This window comes from Muscardinus avellanarius (genome assembly GCF_963383645.1).
Source record: "Muscardinus avellanarius genome assembly, chromosome: 8".
NCBI classification, from domain to species: Eukaryota; Metazoa; Chordata; class Mammalia; order Rodentia; family Gliridae; genus Muscardinus; species Muscardinus avellanarius.
This window is the reverse complement of record NC_137794.1, coordinates 85267928-85288257: the sequence shown is the minus strand read 5'-3', so window position 1 is coordinate 85288257 and position 20330 is coordinate 85267928. Positions and strand designations below refer to the sequence as shown.

At 38.0% G+C, this 20330-nt stretch overlaps 1 protein-coding gene across 1 annotated transcript in view; it reads right to left on the bottom strand.

Annotated features, from left to right (window-relative positions):
- The window catches only part of ENPP1 (ectonucleotide pyrophosphatase/phosphodiesterase 1), a gene marked incomplete at both ends in the record, with an annotated part of 80918 nt that overhangs the window by 30462 nt on the left and 30126 nt on the right, over positions 1–20330 (bottom strand). Inside the window, 8 exons of the mRNA XM_080700743.1 lie at positions 44–153; positions 1998–2117; positions 2254–2333; positions 5305–5402; positions 6985–7045; positions 8706–8831; positions 10075–10191; positions 13309–13381. Of these exons, the coding sequence (XP_080556869.1) occupies positions 44–153; positions 1998–2117; positions 2254–2333; positions 5305–5402; positions 6985–7045; positions 8706–8831; positions 10075–10191; positions 13309–13381 (785 nt within the window). The remainder of the gene's footprint in view (positions 1–43; positions 154–1997; positions 2118–2253; positions 2334–5304; positions 5403–6984; positions 7046–8705; positions 8832–10074; positions 10192–13308; positions 13382–20330) is intronic.

The window sequence follows — 20330 nt, the reverse complement described above, 5'->3', positions numbered from 1 at the left end:
CTGTTCTGTACTTCAGGTCCTAGAAAAATCTCATTACACCTACCCATTGTACACTTTGTAGATGTCTGGGAGAATTCCATTAATTGCCACATCTGATCCTGGCCAAAAAAACGTGCCTGACCTGAGGCCTTGATACTTAGCTGTGAGCCAAATCTGGGGAAGATAATAAAGGAACGTTGGGAAACCATGCAAACATTCATCTCTTAGGAAAGTGTGTGTTCATGCAACACCAACATACTCCTCTTAAGTGCCAGAATGTTTTTTAAGGTCAACAAGCTCCAGAAACTAGATTGTAGGAACCAAGTAATGTGACTGTCAGATAATAACGAACAGAATTTTAAATAATTAGAAAGTAAATTAAACAAAAAAGATGGACGTAAGTCAGCAACTCTTGCAACTTTTTAGAGCTATATCCTTAATAGGGTTCTCTTGAAAGAAGAAAATTTACAAATATACATGTCTTTAAAGCGACATTTTTTTTTGCCTACATAACTAATACTATTAAGTACTTGTTACTGCCAATCATAGTTCGAAGTAGTATTCCTATAAGCATTCCACATAGTTAACTCACATAATTTTCAGAATACTCGTAGAGCTAATTAACACCATTGTTCACAGTGTAGATATAGAATATTGATATATAAGAAAATGACTTGCCCAAAGTCACACAGCTTTACAGGCCAATGCTAAAATTTGAATTTATAATTAACAAATTAAACATTAATTTGCTCTTTTTCCTTTTAAGAAGACTATCAAGATAATCCAGATAGATTCTATAGCTATTATGAGAATTTATAAACTCATAACACATCTAAATTACAATTAGAAGGAACTTGCTAAATTAATATATATGCAAATGAAACCAGGGCTGGCCTCTCTACAAAATAAAGTAGCTTTGTATAGATTAAAACAAAAACAAAAACAAAAAACAGGCGGGGTGTGGTGGCACAGGCTTGTAATCCCCATGCTTGGGAGGTGGAGACAGGAGGATCGTGCTGGTTTGAAGCCAGCCTCACTGGCTTAAGAGACCCTGTTTCCAAAAAAAAAGAAAAAAAAAATAGGTCTGGGAGTGTAGAAGGGTTTCCAGGAACCCCAGTACCACCCAAAAATAAATAAATAAATAAATAAATAGTAATAAAAATAAAATAAAAAAACATATACTACCCTGTAATAATTACATGCATTTATGATGTAGGATATGGCATTTATATACTGATCCACTCAGGGCAATTTATGTTCCCATATCCTGATCATTACTTTGTATTAATTAAAATATCTTTTCTTAGTTCCCTGGCATAAAATATTTTATTTAATGTTTAAGTATATGAAAATGTTAAATTTGATTTTCTTATTAGATACTACACACATTTGTAAAATTATCACATCATACCTCATACACATGCACATTTAAAATAATGATTATTTTTAATTATTATTTTATTAAAAAGTATTCATTTTTAATTAATTTAACCCGACTACTACTAAATGCTACTGTCCTAAGGGGGAAAAAAAAAATCAAGCAGAAAAGAAAAATTAGCCAGGCACGATGGCGCATGCTTATAATCCCAGCATTTGGGAGGCTGAGAATGGAGGATCACGGTTCGTGGACAGCCTCAGCTACTTAGTGAGGCCCTCTGCAACTCAGTGAGACCCTGTTTCAAAATAAAGAATAAAATATTGGGCACGGAGTGTAGCTTGGAGGTCAAATGCTTCTGGGTTCCATCATCCCCAGACCCGCAAAAAAAAAGAAAAGAAAGAAAAATTGCTCAACGCAACTACAACCCACCTCTAAAATAAACTACTCTCAATCTGTACATTCATACAAGTTGCAATTAGGATTAGCAGTACTCGTGTCCACTTACGAAAAGATGGTCACAGACGCAGCAAATAAAATAGGGTATTAAAAGCTTCAAAGAATCTGGTTATTTTACACGGACTGAAATAAATGCAAATAAAAACTACACTGTTTTAGCAGTTAGAACAAACAAGTAACTCACTGGCTCTCCTTTGTACCACTCGGGATTAAATTTCTCTTTACTTTTAAGTGAGAAGGAAGCATTCATTTTGGGATCATACATTTTATTGTCAATTATACCATGGGATTCTGGATAAAGCCCCTACAAAAGACAAAATACAGATTTTTATCACACATTTTAAGGCAAGTTACATTTTCTGGTCTGAAATTAAATTATTCCCTTGAAAATATACATCTAATTTTTAAAAAATGCATAAAAGTTGAAATACAGAGCTTACTGTGACAATACTGTAGTGATTGGGAAAGGTCTTTGTTGGATATACTGGTCTCATGTTTTTAGTGTAAGTTCCACAGTTTTCTGTAAGGGGGAAAAAATAAGCTTTGTCAAGTAAATACATCTGACACTCTGCTCATCTCATTTACTTTGGTATCAGAACAGTCTAAGTCATATAACATAACTACCCAGGAGGGACCTATAGCCTACCAAAAATAGCAATACTATGGGTACAAATTCAGCTTTAAAGAGTTATTTTTCTCTCACTCAGAACATACTAAACAAAATAATTAAGCCAATTAAGTAGATATCCCAAAATTATCTACACCATAAAATTTGAGGCAAAAATTTGGAATAATAGGATGCTTTGGTATCTTCAATATGATTTAAATACCTAAATTATAAGAGGAGTAAACAAAAATGTTCCACCACCAGCTAACTCTGCACATTAAAGCAAGGGTGTAGCTGTAGCCAGGCTGACCGCACCCTGGGCTCCGGATCCAGAACCTGCCACCCCAGAATAAACTTAACTGCTTTAAAGACAAAAGGCATCATATCATTCGGCTTCATGTCAGACAAAAAGAAGTCAAACTGTTCCCAATGGGTGGCCTGTTGATTTAGCCCTGAGGTCTTGCTCCTTCCTCTTCTGCTGCCTGTACTATTGAGAAAAGAACTGATATCTAATGATGCCAGTATTTCAATATGCATTGCCTGAGGATGTCCCTCAGACTGCATGTGTCTACATGTCTCACCTCCTTCCTAACAGTTCAGAGCCGCAGGCTACATACTCCAATTATCTGACACGAGGGCTTAACTAATTGTGCACTAGATTCTTTTAAACATCATACATGGAACCAACAGCTCCTTGATATTGACCTCAGGATGACATGTTTGGTGCCACAGAGACAAACTCTCCTCCCAGTGGTAAGGAAGGGCGAGATAAAACCTCAGAGTTGGGCTCATGGGCCTGTTGGGAAGGGCAGAGCGCTGTCCATACAAAGCCAAAGGCTTTCAATGCCAAGGGATTATTTATTTAAAATAAAAACTATTTTCCTTCATGTAGAAACATTTAAAACTGCAAAACTTATTTTCACACTTCAGAAGACTGCAAAACATTTTGGCACTTCAGAAGACACGCATGATGACTTAAATATAAATTTACTTAGAGCAATTTATTTTAATGTTTAAAACAACCTCACATAACTTCATATATATATATATATATTTTTTTTTTTTGTTGTTGTTGTTGTTGTTGTTTTTTTTTTTTTTTCCCTGTACTGGAGATGGAACCCAGGAGCATTCTACCTCCAAGCTATACCCACAGCCCTTTTATTCTTTATTTTGAAACAAGGTCTCATTGAATTGCAAAGGGCCTAAGTAGCTGAGGCTGTCTATGAACTGAGATCTTCCTGTCTTAGCCTCCCAAATGGTGGGATTACAAGCCTGCGCCACCACACCCAGTAGAAATAATATTTTACAGTTCCAGAAGATTAAAATAATTATATTTGTGCTATAGCTACTTAAATACTGAGAACTGACAACTAATAAAATTTAACAGTTTTTATGGTCATATATGATTTTTCCCCCTTTCGATAACAATGATACAATGGACACCCATATCACTGGACATAACATGATTCAAAGATTTGGCATCAATATTAAGAAAAGACCATTCTACTATTTCATCAGTAACTTGTAGAATAATCATCATCCAATTAAGGCCTTGGTTGAGATAAAGATATTTAAGAGGCTTAATTTGATGTAAAAGTATAGTATGTTCAGAAAGTGGAAATTTTACTCAGCCATAAAAGGAACACAAGTATGTCATTTGTAGGAAAATAAATGGAACTCAAAAATATTATGCTCAGTAAGATTAGCCAGTCATAGAGAGTGAAGGGTGAAATGTTTTCACTCATATGAGAAAAACTGGGAAACAAAGAGGGCTTCGGAGAGATGAGGGGACATTAGTGGAATGAGAGAGGAGGGTTGGGAAAGGAGGGGGGAGAAAAAAGGAAATCTGATGATAGAGACAATTCAAATAATCTTTTGTTCATATTTTATTTTATTTATTTATTTATTTTTTATTTTTGGTGGTACTGGGAATGGAACCCAGGGGCCTTCTACCTCTGGGCTACACTCCCAGACCTATTTTATATTTTATTTGGAAACAGGGTCTTGTAAAGCAGCTGAGACTGGCTTTGAACCTGTGCGATCCTCCTGTCTCAGCCTCCCAAGAGCTGGGATTACAAGCGTGAGCCACCACGCCCGGCTCTTTGTTCATATTTTAAATTATCTGTGTCGATATAAATATCATGTAGGGGAGGGGAGCAGAGAGGGATCTGGAGGGAAATAACACAATAAATGATACGTGCATGTAGGCTTCTGTGACTTGGAACTGCACTGTGATATATAATTACAGTGCACCAATAATAGTAAAAAAAGATTCAATTTGATCCAAAAGATAATACAAGATAACTATTGATGCTACTCATCTACATCTATACTAGTAGTATTATATCAACTTCAAAACATTCAGTTTTTAGATGCTGGACGTGGTGGCGCACGCTTGTAATCCCCGCGCTTGGGAGGCGGAGACAGGAGGAGGTTAGAAGCCAGCCTTGCTGGCTTAAGAGACCCTGTTTCCAAATAAAAAAATATAAAATAGGTCTGGGAGTGTAGCCTGGAGGTAGAAGGGTTCCTTCCCCAGTAAAAATAAAATAAAATAAAATAAAATAAAATAAAAATAAAATAAATAAAAATAAATAAATAAATCAGTTTTTGAAATTCTATTTTTAAATTTAATTTTCACAAATAAGTATGTAAGGAATTTTCCACAAACAAATGCAAGGTTCAAATAAAGAATAAATACGTGTAAAAGTGGCTAGCGTTAAAGTCCTAATATAACTATACAGCCTTGTCACCAGGTTTAACCACTTTACACTGGAGAAGTTTAGTAGAACAGTTAGGTTCTGCCAGTACTTTTCCAAGAAAGACCCCCTCCCTAGGCTATCTCACCGAAATCATGACACTCATAGTCAACTCTGAAATTACTCACTTAGTTTGCTAATAACAGGAAGAAGTCCACCCCAAGTGTGTAAATATTCTGCTCTGAATCCGTCCAAAGAAAATAAGAGGGTAGGAGGCAAATCAAACCTGGGCAAATGAGACAGAAAAAAAAAAAAGTTTAAAGACTAATGAGGGTTTTCTCTGTCCCTGGCACAGTCCAGTAAAGATTTTTTCATTGTGGTAGGTACGTAATCTTAAATAAACTAACAAGTCAGCAAGCACATTCATAAAAAATATTTTACATGCACTTATATACATGCTTTTTATTGCATAGTACACTTCAATCATCAAATAGTATTCATACTCATTCTACTCTGAGTAACCATGAAGAAAACATCTTTCATGGCTTCTGCCATTTTAAAAGCTAGACCAAATGCTACTAAAATAGAACAGGATCTCTAAAATTTGAAAGAGAATAAATGTTAACAGATAGCACTGCAGAAATTATGTTTTTGTTTCCATCAATTTTTTTTTACTGAACAACCACTTTTTTATACTGTCTTTACTTGAATTTAATAGTAACTCATACAATTTATATATTATAGTTAGTTTTAAGTTTAATATATTTAAAGTACATAAATATTTTAAACCAAAGTTTGAGAGATGTTTATTATATTTAAATATTCCAACAGTAATAATTCAAAGCTAGAAGTGAACAGTGATGACACACCCACACGTATAATGTGTGTGACATGGGAATCCAAAGAGGAAGGCATAAAACTACATACGATGATGTACTTAGCAAAAGAAAATAGCTGTGAGTGACTCCTGCATGACTATCCAAAACAGCCACAGTTCAGAAATTCTGTTACTTCTAGTGGCCACTAGTAGATAATAGAGGCATTGAATATCACTAGATAACTTGAAAAATACTTCCCTAGAAAACTTACTCAGTAATTTTATTGATTGATTGATTGATTGATTGATTGATTGCAGTACTAGGGATGGAACCCAGGGGCATTCTACCTCCGAGCTACACCCCTCAGCCCTAATTTTTATTCTTTATTTTGAAACAGGGTCTCACTGAGTTGCAAAAGGTCTCACTCAGTAGCTGAGGCTGGCTGAGAACCCTGATCCTCCTGGTTCAGCCTCCCAAATGCTGGGATCGCAAGCATGTGCTACCACCATCTGGCTTACTCTCATTTTAAATGTGAGAATAAATGCTTACTTTGTCCTACCTAATTCAACATTACATCCTTTCATCCTACCTGCTTGGTTAGAAAAATATTTCAAGGGCAAAGAAAAAAACAAATGTAAATTATAAAAATTACTGAGCATCCACTCACAGCCTTTTTACTATCCCCCCAAATATGTAGGTGGAATATTTGGAACAAAATCTAAAAAGAAACTATAAAGCAATTTTCTCTAAGTTCAATTCTCAAATTTCATAATGACCTTTCCTTCCTACAAAGGAGACATGAATATTCCCATCTACAGAAGTCATGAGTAATAAATATTAGATATTCAGGTCCTCTTTCATTCACCATCTCCCAGAGTAGGGGTCACACCAGCATCATCTCTAAACCATCAGTGCCAAATGCAAGACCTAGCTAACAGTACTGTTTAATGAGATCATTATTTTTTTTTTAAGTTTATTAATGCTAAAAGAGAAAAAAATAAATGATCCCTTCTAAGAAAGGAAAAGCTACATCTCAGGATAGACTCTCACCCTTCTGGACACTGAGGTTCATTGATGCTCTCACATGTTTCTTCTACCCAACTTTTCTCTCCTAAAATAGTTTCAAGAAATAAAATGAGGTGAGCACATTTACTAATAACAGCAATTGTGATGCCTGCAAAGCACACTAAGACAGAGTCTGAAAACAAAGTATGCTAACAGATATGTAGACGGCACAAGGAATGATGAATAGAGGGAATGATTTTGTTTGAAAATAAAAATTAGTTCTTATCAGGAAGGAAAAATTAATGCATAATTGTAAGTCAGTCCTATTTATCCGTGTATTGTCCTCATGGACCAACTAAGAAACAAAAACATTTTTTAAAAATGTAACTGAGCCGAACTGAGCTAGGCATGATGGTGAATGCCTGTAATCCCAGAACTTGGGAGGCTGAGACAGAATGACAGAAGGTTCAAGGACAGCCTCAGCAACTTAGTGAGACTCTTAGCAACTTAGCAAGAACTTGTTTCAGAAATAAGAAGTAAAATAGGGCTGGAGGTGTAGCTCTGAGGTAGAATGCTCCTGGGTTCCATCCCCAGCAACACACACACACACACACACACACACACACACACACACACACATACAGCAACTGTACTGAACAGGTGAAGTTTTTTTTCATTATTTCCTGAACAATTCTCATTATTACTTCCTTTTCCATTTAGGTATTCCCTAAGAGTATAGTATAACAAATATTTGCATAGTTTAGTGTATAGATATTATAAGGATCATTTAAAGCATACAGAAAGATGTGCACAGGTTATATGCAAATGCTCTATTTTAAATAAGATACTTGAGGAGCCATTCCTATCTGCAGAGGTACTAGAGCCAATCCCCCATGACACAGAGGGATGACTATACTGTATTTGTGAGGGCTTTGATATCTTTTTCATTTTCAAAATTTGAGTATCTTCAGGCAGAACACAAAACCTTCCTTCCATCCACCCCATGAAGTTGTTGATATTTTGATGTGTTGGTTCCCTCTCACACAGAATCAGGCTCTACGAAAGGATTTCAAGGAGCCCTGTAACTGCTGAACAAGATATGAGAATCATATCAGCCTACAAAATAATCTTTCAAAGTAATATCACATCATCTCTTTCAATGCATGCCAGACACTGTCTTCACTTAGCACATAGGAACCTGGATTATCAATGTCAGCTAGGAAAAAAAGCAATCTTTCCATGAAAACAGTATTAAGTATGCAGCTATCAAAACAGCATGGAGACGAGTGGTAGGAGAATAACTAGCTATAGATAAAATCAGATTGGTCATTTACGGACAATCATTATTAGGCTGAGTGATGGAAATAAACTTCATTACATTTTTTATTCCTTATGTGTATATTTTGTGGTGCTGAAGGTAGAACCCAGTGGCTTTCTACCTCCGAGCTATACTCCCAGACCTATTTTATATTTTATTTGGAAAAAGGGTCTCACTAAGTAGCTGAGGCTGGCTTCGAACCTGCGTGATCCTCCTGTCTCAGCCTCCCAAGCGCGGGGATTACAAGCATGTGCCACCACACCCGGCCTCATTTATATGTTTAAAATATAAGTTTAAAAGAATAAAAATAAAATATAAGTTTTAAAATTATTATTTCAGCAAATATAGGTGGGCAATAAATATGACTGCTAACATAGAAGGTAACATCTACGCAAAGCCCCGGGAGATGCCAGGCTGCTGGGGACCCAGGGAGCAAGGGAAGGCTGACCTTTACACACGGAGCTGTAGTTGATGCAGCAGTCACCATGAGCCTTGCAGTCATCTGAACAGGTGCAGTGGTTCCTGGACAACCTTTTCTCTCCACACCTGAACTTGTTGCAAGTCCATATATGCTCTGGAAACAAATATCAACAAAAGATGTTTTATTGCAAAGCATAGTAGTATACTTTTGCAATGCCAATACTTGGAAGGTTGAAATAGGAGAATCGTAGATTCTAGGGCAGCCTCAGTCACATAGTGAGACTCTCAGGAACCTAGTGAGACCCTATTTAAACACAAAAAATAAAATAGAGCTAGAAGCATAGCTAAGAAGTAGAATGCCTGTGGATTCAATCCCCAGCATCAAAATATATATATATTTAATAGTTCAAATGCAATAAGTTCAAAGTGAACACAGAATTATTGTCCACTGAAATAGGAGCCCTGAGAGACAATGAACTATTTCATAACTCTTGGTCACTCACAGGCTCTGTCACTCTGAACTAACAGAGGCAAAACAAGCAGGCACCAATTATTATTATTCCACTAAAAACTCAGAATGTCATCATTTTAAAATTTGGACACATGAAGATGATTATTACACAACCCTATGAAGGCCTTGGCTTCTTCCAGCAGCCATTTTTTAGGATTCTCAAAATTTATCTAAATCTGACTCACTCTCATTTCAGTATTATTCTGTGTCTTATCCAAATTAAACAAAAAGTTTTTCTATTGTGGTGGTTTTATTTATGTATTTATTTACGTATGTATGTATGTATGTATGTATTTATTTATTTATTGTGGTACTGGGGATGGAACCCAGGGGCCATGTATTTCCTGGCTACACCCCAGACATATTTTTTATATTTTTAAATTTTGAAACAGGGTGTCACTAAGTTGCTGAGAGCCTCACTAAGCTGCTGAGGCTGGCTTTGAATCTGTAATCCTCCTGTCTCAGCCTCCCAAGTACTGAGATTACAAGCATGTGCCACCATGCCTGGCTGATGGTTTTATTTTAAAGTTTAAGTGACCATCCTAAAACACTTGTTCTAAGGGACCTATAATAAAATATTTATATATTTCAAGCATCCTTTTCCAGCTTAGTTTAAATGCAAGTAAGATAAAGACTTAGCATACACTAGAGACAGGCACAGTTTTGCTATCCATAAAATGTTAAACAAAGGTGACTTATGAATTTTTTCCTCTAAGTATGCTTAAAATATAAAGGCTAATTTCAAAATATATGTACATGCTAAATTAAAAAGAAAAACACCTCAACTGAGATAGGTAAATCACACGCCTATAAGATGCAGGGATTTCCTCTGATCTTGTCTTAAGGCCCAGTAATAGAGCCTAGTGCTTTCCCTGCACATTTTTACCTGGTTCTATACAAGTCTCCTGGTAATCTAGACAGCAGTTTCCCAACTCAACACAGGCAGCATCACACCGACAGTTTCCAAACGTCCTCTCAAAACAGCGGCCTTTGCAACTTTTTACTGAAAACAGTGAACAGGTTAGAAATCTCCAATCATTATGTAATTAAAAAGCAAGCTTTGAAAACAGTTGCGTTAATAGTGACCAGAGATTCTTTTGACAAGTATACACAGAAAAGGACACAAATAGAAGGTAACCTTATGTATAGAAATTTTCAAATTAAATATTAAAAAAATACAGACCCAACTGGATCTAATAAAACTTAAATACCTATGGTAAGATAAAGCAAAGAAAAATCAGGCCAGGTGTGGTGGTGTACACCTGTAATCCCAGCACTTGGGAGGCCGAGATAGGAGAATGGCAGGTTTGAGGCCAGCCCCAGCAACCTAGATCATGTTTCAGAATAAACTAAATAAATAAATGTGATCAGGAATGTAGCTCAGAGCTGGAAGGCCCCTGAGTCCAGCTGGGCTGGGGGGAGAGGTTAAAATCAGGGCTGGTTTTGAAAATTGTATGCAATGAAAAGTTGGGGCTAATAAGTAAGTGGCCGGGCGCTTCCCTAAAATTTCAAATGTGGGGGGGGAAAAAGTGGCTAGGAATATTTCAGAAAGGCAAATACCTAATTTACCTGACTCTGGGTCATGGTCCTGAGCACCGTCCCTTCCACCATGACCTAGAATGCCCATTTCAGCTTCAGAACCAGGCTGGCTCTCTCTACAAGGCTTTCCCAAACTCCCTAGCCTAGATCCAATTTCTTTTTTTAAGCTCTTATAAAATCTTGTCTTTACTCTCCATCCTATAATTCCATTTATAGCCAGGTTATTTGGTTAATATCTCAGATTCATACTACATACTTCTTACAAACAAAAATATTTCTTCAGAATTTAGGATTGAACCCAGCGGCATTCTACCTCTAAGCTAGACCCCCAGTCCTATTTTTTATTCTTCATTTCAAAACAGGGTCTCACTAAGTTGCAGAGGGCCTCACTAAGTAGCTGAGGCTGCCATGGGCCTGCAATCCTCATGTTTCAGTCTCCCAAATGCTGGGATTACAAGCATGCACCACCACATGCCCAGTTTGAGAAATATTTTTTCTTAAAAACAACACAGTTTTACTGTTGTAACTCCTTACTAGAAACCTTGAATAAGCTGGATTGTCATTGAGTACTAGAAAATTAAGATAGTGGCCAAAAGAAGAAAAAAAAAACAGTCATGCTTTAGAATAATCTTGGTTCTTGACTTTAATGGTTTTCTGACCCAACAAGACTGCATTAAAATTTTACTTTCATGCGACACTAGGAAACTAGAAAATTTTAAAGACAAGAAGTAACAATAATAATTTCTAGGATCAGGAATACTAATTTAACTATTTCAAAGTAAGGGAAAACTACTAGAATGAATAGTTATTACTTAGAGCTCATTAATATGCATATAGTACATTTAAAAAATATGATGCATACTATGTTGGGCTTAGATTAAAACTGTATTTTCAATTTTTATTTGGTGTCAAACTGACACCAAGGTTAACTGCTTCACATGATAAGAAAATATATTAACAGTAAAACCTAGGGATTTTTTTTTACTTTTTTACACGTGTGCTCTGAACAGTATGCTGAGTATATAAATAAAAGTAAAATTAGTATATCTCATTCATTTTTGATACTATATGGTAACAATCACTAACATTTTTCAAATGAATAATATTACAATTACAGAATAGTTGAATAGGAGAAAAATTTGCTGCTTTCGTATTTGAATTCTCAAGGAAAATGATCCATAATTTTAAAAAGGAAGAGAAAAGATACCTTAGAAAAATTAAATTAAAAATTACGCTTTTCTATTGGTTCACGTTCATGGGTTTTTCGTGTTTGTTTGTTTTTTTGTGGTGCCAGGGATTGAACTCAGAGATGTTCTACCTCTGACCTATACCCAAAGCCCCATTTTTTATTTTAACTTTTTATTTATTTTTATTTTTATTTTTATTTTTACGGGTCTAGGGATGGAAGCCAGGGGCATTCGACCTCCAAGCTACACCCCCTGCCCAATTTTTTATTCTTTATTTTGAAACAGGATTTCACTAAGTTGCAGAGGGCTTCACTAAATAGCTAAGGCTGTCCACAAACTCGAACCTTCAGTTTCAGCCTCCCAAATGCTGGGAATACAAGCGTGCACCACCAGGCCTGGCTTAACTTTTTATTTTAAACAGGGTCTCATTAAGTTGCTAAGGCTGGCCTTGAACCTGTGATCCTCCTGTCTCAACCTCCCAAGTACTGGGATTACAGCTGTTTGAAGAGAAACATGTAATCAGAAACTTAAGCTGGACATGGTGGCACATGCTTGTAATCCCAGTACTTGGAAGGCTGAGACAGAAGGTCACAGGTTCATGCCAATCTCAGCTACTTAGTGAGGCCCTCTGTAACTTAGTGAGACCCTGTTTCAAAATAAAAAATAAAAAATAGGGTGGTATAGCTTGGAGGTAGAATGCCCCTGGGTTCAATCCTCGGTTCTGGGAAAAAAAAAAAAAAAAAAAAGAAAGGAAGGAAGGGAGGGAGGGAGGGAGGAAGGAAGGAAGAAAGAAAGGAAGGAAGAAAGGAAGGAAGAAAGGAAGGAAAGAAACTTAATAATTTTACTATTATTTTAAAGCCAACAATGTCTGCAATTTTTAAACCACTAAGAAGAGATACGGATTAGTTTCTGGTTTCCCAGGGATGCTAAATTGGTCACTTAGTAACCTGCAAAACTGCTGCAGCGACTATACCCTCGGGGCAAAGTGTCCCAAGCGTCTCTGGGGTGAGTCAGGGATCCTTGAGGAACCTGCCGGCCATGGCTGTGTGCTTCTTTGCTCTTGAGTGATTGCTTTATTGTTCTGGTTCTTTCTTTTTAATTTTTATTCAGGTGTTTGTCTTTCATAGCCCCTCTATTTTGTATGCCTGAAATAATGCAAGAGCTTCAAGGAGAATAAAACCAGAATCAAATTTTCAATATCTGCAGGGTGCACACAGGAGTAGGATACTTATCCCAATCACACTGTGAATAAGGTGGAAGGCATGCATGCACGCACACACGCACATACACACGCACACACACACATGCACACACATGTGCACATGCACTCACACACAAGCACACACACGTGCATGCACATGCATGTATATGCTTGCACACACAGTACTAGTTACCTTCTTTGGCACAGCTTGGTTTCAACCCAAATATACACCCAAGGATTGTTGTTAAGACACAGACTGATAAAACCTGTAACAGGAGAAAAAGAAGAATTAATTTTCAAAATCCTTCTATGCCTCCAAATGTTTTATTTCTTTCAGTTTCTAAACCTGCAGATCCTGCTGTTTCCTGATCTGTCTGCTGGACAAAGGGCTATCTTCACTTTCTGGAAATTTCAAAATGCACCTTTGTCATTTATATACTATTCTGTGAGCATGTTATACTTTTTAAGAAAGGTTACTTAAATGTCAGCAACCACAGCTGGGCATGGTGGCACACATATGTAATCCCAGTACTTGGGAGGCTTAGACAGTAGGAGTGCAGGTTGGAGGCCAGCCTAAGCAAGTCAGCAAGACCCTCAACAACTTATTTAAAGAAAACAAAATAGGCTGGGAATGGTGGCACATGCTTATAATCCCAAGGAGGCTGAGACAGGAGGATCACAGGTTTGAAGCCAGCTTCAGATACTTAGATTCTTTTTCCAAATTAAAATTAATATATAATAGGTCTGGGAGTATAACTCAGAGGTAGAAGGCCCCTGGGTTCCATCATAAGTACCACGAAAAGATAAATCAATATAAAAATAAATATAAAAAGATAAATCAATATAAAAAATTAAAAAATAGGACTGGAGGTGTAGCTTAGAGGTAGAATTTCCCTGAGTTCAATCCCAAATACCCAAAATATATAAATAAATGTCAGTAGTGATTCTGTATCACCCAAAGTTAATGTAACTCTTTAGATAATACAAGTGAGTCAATAAAACTGCAATATTTTAGGGAGAGAGAAAAATCTATCTAAAGACTCAATTTCCCATTTATTAACTTATTAAAGGCAATCTGAGAACATTATAGACATCTTTTTTGCATGTGTGTGGATCTGAGGATTGAACCTAGGAGCATTCTACTAGATACACCCCAGATCTATATTTTATTTTTATTTTGAAACAGGGTCTCACTAGGTTGATGAGTCTCATTACTTGCTAAGGCTGTCTTCAAACCTGCAATCTTCCTTTCTCAGTTTTAACTATTACCTATACAAACATAAACATAATCTAGAATCCTCACTGTGAAAACTTGTGGGAATAATCCCTGAAGAGAGTTAGTTGGCTACACTCTAGGCCCTAAAGTTACCATATTAGGTTGTGTAACTTGCAGTGGTCACTTACATGGATCTCTAAAAACCTTTCCAGGGCTAACACTTTGCCACTTTCTCATTCCTTACACTTCTGGACTTTGACATTTTAAAATACATGGACACACCTGATAGTTTCTACCAACAATAACAGAACTTCTGAGAATTAGAAGACAAAGGAAAAAAAAATAATCCACAAAACAATTGCTCCTTTATTTTTTAATGGGATAACATTCCTTGAAATGTCAGTTTGTAGGGCGATTCAACAAAATATTCATTGGGCACCAACTATGGGTAAAGATGCTAGAGGAAAGAGTAAGAGATGCCTCAGGGAGCTTCTATGTGTGTGGGAGAAGGTAAAAACAGCAGCACACGTGGCCTATCTATGGTAGATACAAGAGCTGGTTGCAAAGTTCTAGGGTTGTTTTACTGAAGCAAGGCAGGGCTGGGGTGTGACCCAGTGGTAGAGTGCTTGGCTGGCACAGACACGGCCCTGGCACTGAAAAAAATAAATAAAAAGGAGAGAGTTTGGGGTGACTGGGGAGAGGGAGATCAGAAAGAGCTTTCCAGAGAAGGCCTTTGGCAGGACTCTGAATGGGAGATGCTGATGTGATGCTGCCAGGTGGCCCAGGAGGAAGGGAAGAGAGACAGAACAGAGCCCATTTCTGGGAGGAGAGCCAGCATAAGGGAAGGTTCCAAGGAAGAAAGAAAGGAAAGTGGCAGATGAAAAGTGGAGTTTATTTTAGATAGATTAGCAACAACAGAATACAAAGAAGAGTAGATGCTAGGTGGAGGTAGGGAGAGACTGGTGGTATTTCTGGAATGACAAGATAAAGAGATAAAAGAGAGGAAGAATGTGCAAATGGGCAGGGTGGATAAGGGGAGTAGGCTTTTGTGAACTAACTCATAAATAAACCATACTGAGTACTGACCTTGTGCTGGTCTCCCAGCTAGGTACTGGATGTGCAGTGATAAGACAGGCATGGCCCTTCAGTTTTTGCACTCACTTTGAGAATGCGAAAACTGAAGGAGAAGTGAGTGGTGGTAGGAAAAGGAGGCTGCATGTCTACCTTACAGAAAAGAAAGAAAACAGGGCTAAGGGAACGTAAGGCAAGAATGTCGTGAGTCTAAAATTCAGCAACATTAAACTCAGGCTTTTTTTAGTATGAAAAATACCTAAATATTCATGCAGTAGTTTCCCTTTACCTATGGTTTCACTTTCCAGTTTCAGTTACCCACAGCCACCAGGGGTCTGCAAATATTACATAAAAATACAGAAATAAACAATTCATACATCTTAAATTGTATACCATCCTGAGTGGTAAAAATCTTGTACCCCTGTGCTCTGTCCTGCCCTGGACATGAACCATTCCTTTGTCCAGGGTACCTATGGTTTCTATGAGGCCTGCCCATTAGTTACTTAGGAGCTGGTTAAGTTTTCAGATCCCGGGTCACAATGCCACAGAGCTCGTGCTGGAGTAACCCTTAGATAGGAGCCTATGCTATTCACCCACTCCATCTCATCACTTAGGCATTGTACAACTCACACCACAGAAGGTGAGCACAGCACAGAAAGATATTTTGGAGAGAGATACATTCACAAACCTCACCACCATATATTATTATAATTGTTTTTATGTTATTATTAATTCTTATAGTAAATCTGTGTCTACTTTATAAGCTTTATTGTATGTCTGTACGTGTACAGAGAAACAAAGTGTAAATATACATCTATAACACACACATTCCATACTATGCAGTTTCAAACATCCACTGAGCTTCCAAGAACATATCCCCTATAGATATGGAAAATTACTGTAGGTCCATAAAAACAGTGGACTATTAGAGGAAGAGCTTGAACAAAAAAGTTAACAAGGACAAACGGACAGAAGAACAACATATCAGAAAATAATAGTAATGAATTCTCCCGAACCTTTAATGGTTTGTCACATCGCTATCAAAAACATTAAAATCCATTATACCATCAATTATAATTATTATTTTTTTATTTTATTTTTTTATTGGTGCACTGTATTCATACATCATAGTGGGATACAAACTTTTGTAGACATACATGTACACATCGCCCAGTCAGCCCCCACCTGATCCCCACTCCATTCCCTCCCCATCCCTCCCTCCCATGCTTGGCTTAGTGGTTGACATCTAGCATTATAGCAATTTATCCAAAATTAAAAATGATAATCTCACATAACAGTTTCATTTGTCTGATACCAAGCTTTTGATGACTTAAAGATAACATTTCAATATTTCTTTTTACTTTCTTTCTTACCAGAGAATATTTTTTTCTATTTTTTTAGGTGAAACTATCATATATTTCTATATTTACTTTTCAGAAAAAAATCTATCCTAATATGGAATATGGACTCTAGATACCCAAAACGATCTTGAAAAAGAACAAAGCTAGAAGATATATATTTTCTGATTTCAAACCATATAAAGCTACAATAATTGAAACAGTGTAGTACTATTCTAAAGGCAGATATATAAACCATTGGAGTTAAATAAAAGCCTAGAGCTAAATTCTTCCCTATATTGTCAAGTTATTTTTGACAAGGTTTCCACGAACATTTGGTGGTAGAAATAATAATCTTTTAACTAAATATTGTTGAAACATAATAATTACATGGAAAAGAATAAAGTTGGACCCTTACCTAATCCCATACACAAATATTAACTCAAAATAGATAAAAGACCTAAATATAAATCTTAAGACTATAAACTTTTAGGAGAAAATCTGGGTCATAAAACCTCACATCATTGAAATTGGCAGTGATTTCTTGGATATGATTTCAGTGGCACAGGCAACAGAAGAGTATACAAACTCCCTAAAAAATAAAAAAATATTGTATATCCAAAGACAATGTAAACAGAGTTAACAGTTACTAATAGAATGGGATAAAATATTTCCAAATGCTATATCTGAAGGTATATTAATATTCCAACTAGAAATCCTAAAAATTAACAACAATAAAGGCAAACAATACCATTTAGAGATAGGTAAAAGACTAACATAAGTAATGAATCTCCACAGATAACCAATCTTAGTTGTCTGTTGGATGGAAACTCTTGTTTCTCTAGTTCTGGTGTGTGTTACCTATTTCTTCTTTGTAGTTAATCTCTTTGAGTATTTTCTCTAGTGCTGGTTTTGAAGACATAATTTCCTTCAGTTTCTATTTGTCATGGAAGCTTCTTATTTCTCCATCTAATTTGATAGAAAGTTTTGCTGGGTAGGAAATTTTTGGCTGGAAGTTGTTTTCTTTCAGAGTTTGGAATATGTTACTCCAAGCCCTTTTGGCTCTCATGACTTGGTTTGGGAAGTCTGGAGTGATTCTAATTGGTTTGCATCTGAATGTCACTTGGCCCTTTGTTTTTGTTGCCTTTAAGATTCTCTGCTTGGCTTCCACATTGGTCATTTTGACAATTATGTGGTGTGGGGATCCTCTTCTCCGATCCTGTCTAAAGGGAGTTCTATAAGTTTCCTGGATCTGTGTTTCAACCTCTTGCTCTATGTTTGGAAAATTTTCTGCTATTACTTCCTTGAAGAGATTGTTGATCCCTTTGGTTTCACTTTCTTTTCCCTCCTCTATTCCAATTATTCTTAGGTTAGCTCTCTTAAAATGGGCCCATATTTCTTCAATATCAGATTCCTGCTGTCGGATATTTTTTCCTAGATTAGAAACTATGCGTTCATTTTTGGAATGATCATCTTCTAAGAGCGAGATTCTGTTCTCCATGTGGTCTAATCGGTTGTTTGTGCTTTGAATTGAGGCCTTTACTTCATTAATTGCATCCTTTATCTCTTTTTGGCTCTGAGTTCTTTTTGAAGCACCTCTATTATTTCTACAGTTATTTTCCTGATTTGATCTTCTAGAAATCTCTGATTTTCTGTTTTATCGGGTTCTGATGTTGTGGTGTTGTGGGCATTCATTGCTCCATTGTTATTCCTCTTTCCCATGATTTCAGAAGTTTGTGCCTTCTCTGGGTACTTCCCTTGGGTCACTATGACTTCACTAAAGGTGTTCTGGATCTCGAGTCAGTAGTATCTCAGACCCCACTACTCCTTTACTGGGTTGTATCACAGAGTCTCCAACCCAGGGAGTCAATAGAGGCTGCTTTAAACTGTGGGGGGTGCCAGGTTGCACGTTCTCCTATGGTGTGATATCTCTGCCACCGCCCCTCCCCCACTGGGTCAAGTCCCAGGGAGTACAGTACTGGGATTTCTCCTCTGTGGCCCGCAATTTGACTCACTGTTCTTGAGTACGCAGATGTAGCTGTACTGGATTTGGTGAATTCTCTGCTGCTGCCGCCGGTGGCAATATGGCGCCGCTGCTACGCCCTCGGCCGTGAGGCTGGCGTATTTCTTCTTGGTTTTGATTTCCACTCTGAATCCCTGCGGCGTGTGCTGAGCTCAGCCACTGGGAGCTTTAGATTTTACCTGCGGCGAGAAATCCCGCCTGGCTGTTCCGCAGCGGCTCACCTCAGCCTGCTGTAGCCGTCCGGTGAATCTGCCGCTGCCGCCGGCAGTATGGCGCTGCTGCCGCGTCCTCGGGCATGAGGCCGGTGTATCTCCTCTGTGGCTCTGAGCTCTGTTCACAGTCCACTTTCTCTCAGGAGCCTGGTGATTTTTTGTTTCTCCGGTGATGGTGTTTTCTGGCTATGAAAGGCGCTGATTTTGTGGTAATGGAGATTGGTTGTTAGCGGGGCTCTTTTTTTTTTTTTTTTTTTTTTTTTTTAAATTTTTATTTTTTTATTGGTGCATTATATTCATACAACTTATTGGGGTAAAAAACTTGTGTGTACAAACATCAGTCTGTTTTATTTGTTCATGATTTGGTTTGCTTCTCCTTGAAAGTTGCTACATGTTCTCCCTGACAAGATGATTTCTTTTTTTTTTTTTTTTCATATCTTTTTTTTTTTAATTAATTTATTTTTTAAATTGGTGCATTGTAGTCATATATCAATCACATTGGAGTACAAGACTTGAGAGGATATACAAGCACACATCATCCAATTAGCCCTCCTGCAGCCCCCGTCCCATTCCCTCCCCCTCCCTCCATCCCACACTTCTTTGGTGATTTACTTTGATACATTTGTTTATGTACCTCCTGCATTTTAAAGAGGCTCCGTCCTCCAGTATTACATACCCTCTGATTGGTCACATTAGTTGCTTCACTATAGGGCCCTTTCTATAGCTCAACCTCTTCCTGTTGCCCGTTTCCTCCTAGTTATTGCTGATTAAGGGAAGCGTCTGATTTATATTTTCTGTGATATTTCTCTGTGCATGCTGCGTTGCAAGTACCAATCCCACTCTTGATGGTCCCAGTAGTGCCCTGGCTACTCAGTGGACTGATCCAGACCTCGCTGGCTCACGCAGCGGCCTTGCCTCATGGGAGGACCCAGTTCTGGTCTCGCTGGCCCCTGAACCGGTCAAACCCCTAAGCTGGCTTTTGTCCCGACCTTGGAGGCCGCAGGAGTGAACTTGCCTCACGCCAGGCTCCGATGCTGGCCATTGGCCCCTGCACCAGTCTAACCCCTTGGCAGGATTCCAGTCCCGGCCTCGGAGGCCCCAACACTGGTAATGCCTCACGGCAGGCTCCGATGCCGGCCTCACTGGCCCCAGCACCGGCCTAACCCCTCGGCAGGCTCTTATCCTGGCCTCGAGGCCCCAGTACCGGCCTTGCCTCAAGGCAGGCTCCGATGCCGGCCTCGCTGGCCCCAGCACCAGCCTAACCCCTCAGCAGGCTCTTATCCTTGCCTCGGAGGCCCCAGTACCGGCCTTGCCTCACGGCAGGCTCCGATGCCGGCCTCACTGGCCCCAGCAGTG